General features: G+C 43.7%; 1 protein-coding gene across 1 annotated transcript in view; it reads left to right on the forward strand.

Moving 5' to 3' along the window:
* Nucleotides 1-1,472: 1,472 nt before the first annotated feature.
* The window catches only part of LOC107597302 (ankyrin repeat and LEM domain-containing protein 2-like), a 15,121-nt gene continuing 13,591 nt past the window's right edge, over nt 1,473-3,002 (forward strand). Inside the window, exon 1 of the mRNA XM_016288316.1 lies at nt 1,473-1,936. Within this exon, the coding sequence (XP_016143802.1) occupies nt 1,489-1,936 (448 nt within the window). The 5' untranslated portion in view covers nt 1,473-1,488. The remainder of the gene's footprint in view (nt 1,937-3,002) is intronic.

Below are 3,002 nucleotides of genomic sequence, written 5' to 3' on the forward strand. Positions count from 1 at the left end.
TAATATTTATTTTATAATTGGTGCTTTTCATTCGTAGTGATGTGTACTATATTAAGTCTGTACATTTGCATTTGTTCTTCATATGTATTTTTTTTTTGTGATGCCTTGACAATAAAAAAAGGAAGTATGTTGTTTCTGGAAAGCACCAGTAGTGTGGCAGAACATGTAAAGTGCCCTACCTGTTTTATACTACGTTTGTTACCAGTTCCAGCTGATGCTGTTATCAGCATGAGACATGTGGGGGTTTTGCCCGGTTATACTCCCTTTTCTGCTTTCATATCATTTTCTGTTTGTATTTTTTTGCTGATCAGGTAGCCGTAGCAGCAGAAACATGGACGCGGTCCTGAGCAGGTTGAAAGGTCTCACTGCTGACGAGTTGAGGGAGGAGATCATTAAAGCCAACTTGAAATGTGGCCCCATCACTGCCACGACAAGAGCCATATTTGAGCGTAAGCTTGCCAGGACTCTGGTGGAGAACGCTGGACTTACCGAGCCCGACAGCAGCGGTGGTAACAGTGTCTCGTTGGACAGCTCTGGGAGTGTAGTGCCACCCTGTGCCACATCAGCAACCCAAGATTCGGTCACAGGTGAGGATGGGGATTTTGGGTACGGCATGGGCCTTAACCCACCTGAGGAGGAGGCTCTGAGTGGAACGGTGTGCCCTTGTAATGTAGAGAATTCACAGTCGGAGACACAGACTCCCTCAAAAACCACACAGGGGTCGCCCACCTTTTTCTACGGAGTGTGTCCATTGTGGGAGGATGTGCTGGCTAGGAATGGTAAGAGATTTTACCTTTACTTTAGACACCTGCTTTTGGAAGAAACAGTTGCTAGGGTAGTCTGAAAAGTTGCTAAAGTTAGCAACAAAATTGCTAAGTTGGCAACACTGAATGCAAAAGAGCTTGATGAAGCTGTCACGCACCATGACGTTATAGCGCGGTTCATAAACGTAAAGGAAGTCAATTATTTATATATATTTTTTGTCATAATGAGAGAACTTTGATTTCGTGTTGATTGGAAAAAACGACGGACAGTACCTGCTTAAATACATAACTAATAAAGTAAGGGATGTCCTTTTAAACTACCGCCAAAGTTGCATTAGATATAGATACAGATTGCTGTTTTTGTATTTATTTTAGTATTTTTATAATGTTTAATAATATTTATTTTATAATTGGTGCTTTTCATTCGTAGTGATGTGTACTATATTAAGTCTGTACATTTGCATTTGTTCTTCATATGTATTTTTTTTTTGTGATGCCTTGACAATAAAAAAAGGAAGTATGTTGTTTCTGAAAAGCACCAGTAGTGTGGCAGAACATGTAAAGTGCCCTACCTGTTTTATACTACGTTTGTTACCAGTCCCAGCTGATGCTGTTATCAGCATGAGACATGTGGGGGTTTTGCCCGGTTATACTCCCTTTTCTGCTTTCATATCATTTTCTGTTTGTATTTTTTTGCTGATCAGGTAGCCGTAGCAGCAGAAACATGGACGCGGTCCTGAGCAGGTTGAAAGGTCTCACTGCTGACGAGTTGAGGGAGGAGATCATTAAAGCCAACTTGAAATGTGGCCCCATCACTGCCACGACAAGAGCCATATTTGAGCGTAAGCTTGCCAGGACTCTGGTGGAGAACGCTGGACTTACCGAGCCCGACAGCAGCGGTGGTAACAGTGTCTCGTTGGACAGCTCTGGGAGTGTAGTGCCACCCTGTGCCACATCAGCAACCCAAGATTCGGTCACAGGTGAGGATGGGGATTTTGGGTACGGCATGGGCCTTAACCCACCTGAGGAGGAGGCTCTGAGTGGAACGGTGTGCCCTTGTAATGTAGAGAATTCACAGTCGGAGACACAGACTCCCTCAAAAACCACACAGGGGTCGCCCACCTTTTTCTACGGAGTGTGTCCATTGTGGGAGGATGTGCTGGCTAGGAATGGTAAGAGATTTTACCTTTACTTTAGACACCTGATACAAGACTGAGAATTTTTGTGTAAAGTGATGTACACTAGTGTTAAACAGTTTAAAGGGGTCATATGATGCGATTTCAAGTTTTCCTTTCTCTTTGGAGTGTTACAAGCTCTTGGTGCATAAAGAAGATCTGTAAAGTTGCAAAGACTAAAGTCTCAAATCCAAAGAGATATTCTTTATAAAAGTTAAGAGTCAGCCGCACCTACCTAAAACGCCTCGTTCTAACACGCCCCCACATATCTACATCACTATGTGGGAAGATTTGCATAACGCCGCCCAAATGTTCACGCAAAGAAAGAAGGCGTAACTTTTATTCTCGCTGTAGTATTGTTGTCGCCGTCATGTCGTGGAGACGCTGTGTGTTTTGTTGTGAAAGCGAAACTACTTTGTTTGGTCTTCCAAAAGAGGACGATATCGCTTCGTCATGCCTGGAGTTGATCTGTGCTGGTAGCTGAGGAAATACAACAACTTCGCGCTGTGGATCGCCAGATCAGCTTTCACCGTGGACGAAGCAGAGTCCAGCCCGGGGTCGCCACATGTGGTTGCCGCAAGCCCGCCGTACGCTCCTTCATCGAATCTGCCGGCCACTGCTCACTCTAGTCCGCCGTGTGTGACGTTGTGTGTTTCGTTGTGAAAGTGAAACTACTTTGTTTGGTCTTCCAAAAGAGGACACGACTAGAAATCAGTGGTTAAGTTGTATTTACAACACTGTTCAAGGACCCTTCAACCCAAATATTCAGATGTGTGCAGCACATTTTATGGAGGACTGTTTCCTGATCCTGGGAGAGTAGACTACAATGCCGGCTGTTCTGACTCACAGACTGTAAGTAAGTTTTTTTTATATTAAAAGAATTTGCCACTGACGATTCAAACTCGAGTTTTGAGCAGTGTAGAGTAGCACTTGTTGTTTGTCTCTTCTCCGATCACAAATGCAGACATGGTATTTTGTTTACGTGGTGCGATGCAACTCGTAAAAAGACAGTATAAGTCATTATAATCAGTAATTATGTCCCCACTGGATGCAACAAATGCCT

Source organism: Sinocyclocheilus grahami, unplaced genomic scaffold (genome assembly GCF_001515645.1).
Source record: "Sinocyclocheilus grahami isolate Dianchi unplaced genomic scaffold, SAMN03320097.WGS_v1.1 scaffold230.1, whole genome shotgun sequence".
Taxonomy (NCBI): domain Eukaryota; kingdom Metazoa; phylum Chordata; class Actinopteri; order Cypriniformes; family Cyprinidae; genus Sinocyclocheilus; species Sinocyclocheilus grahami.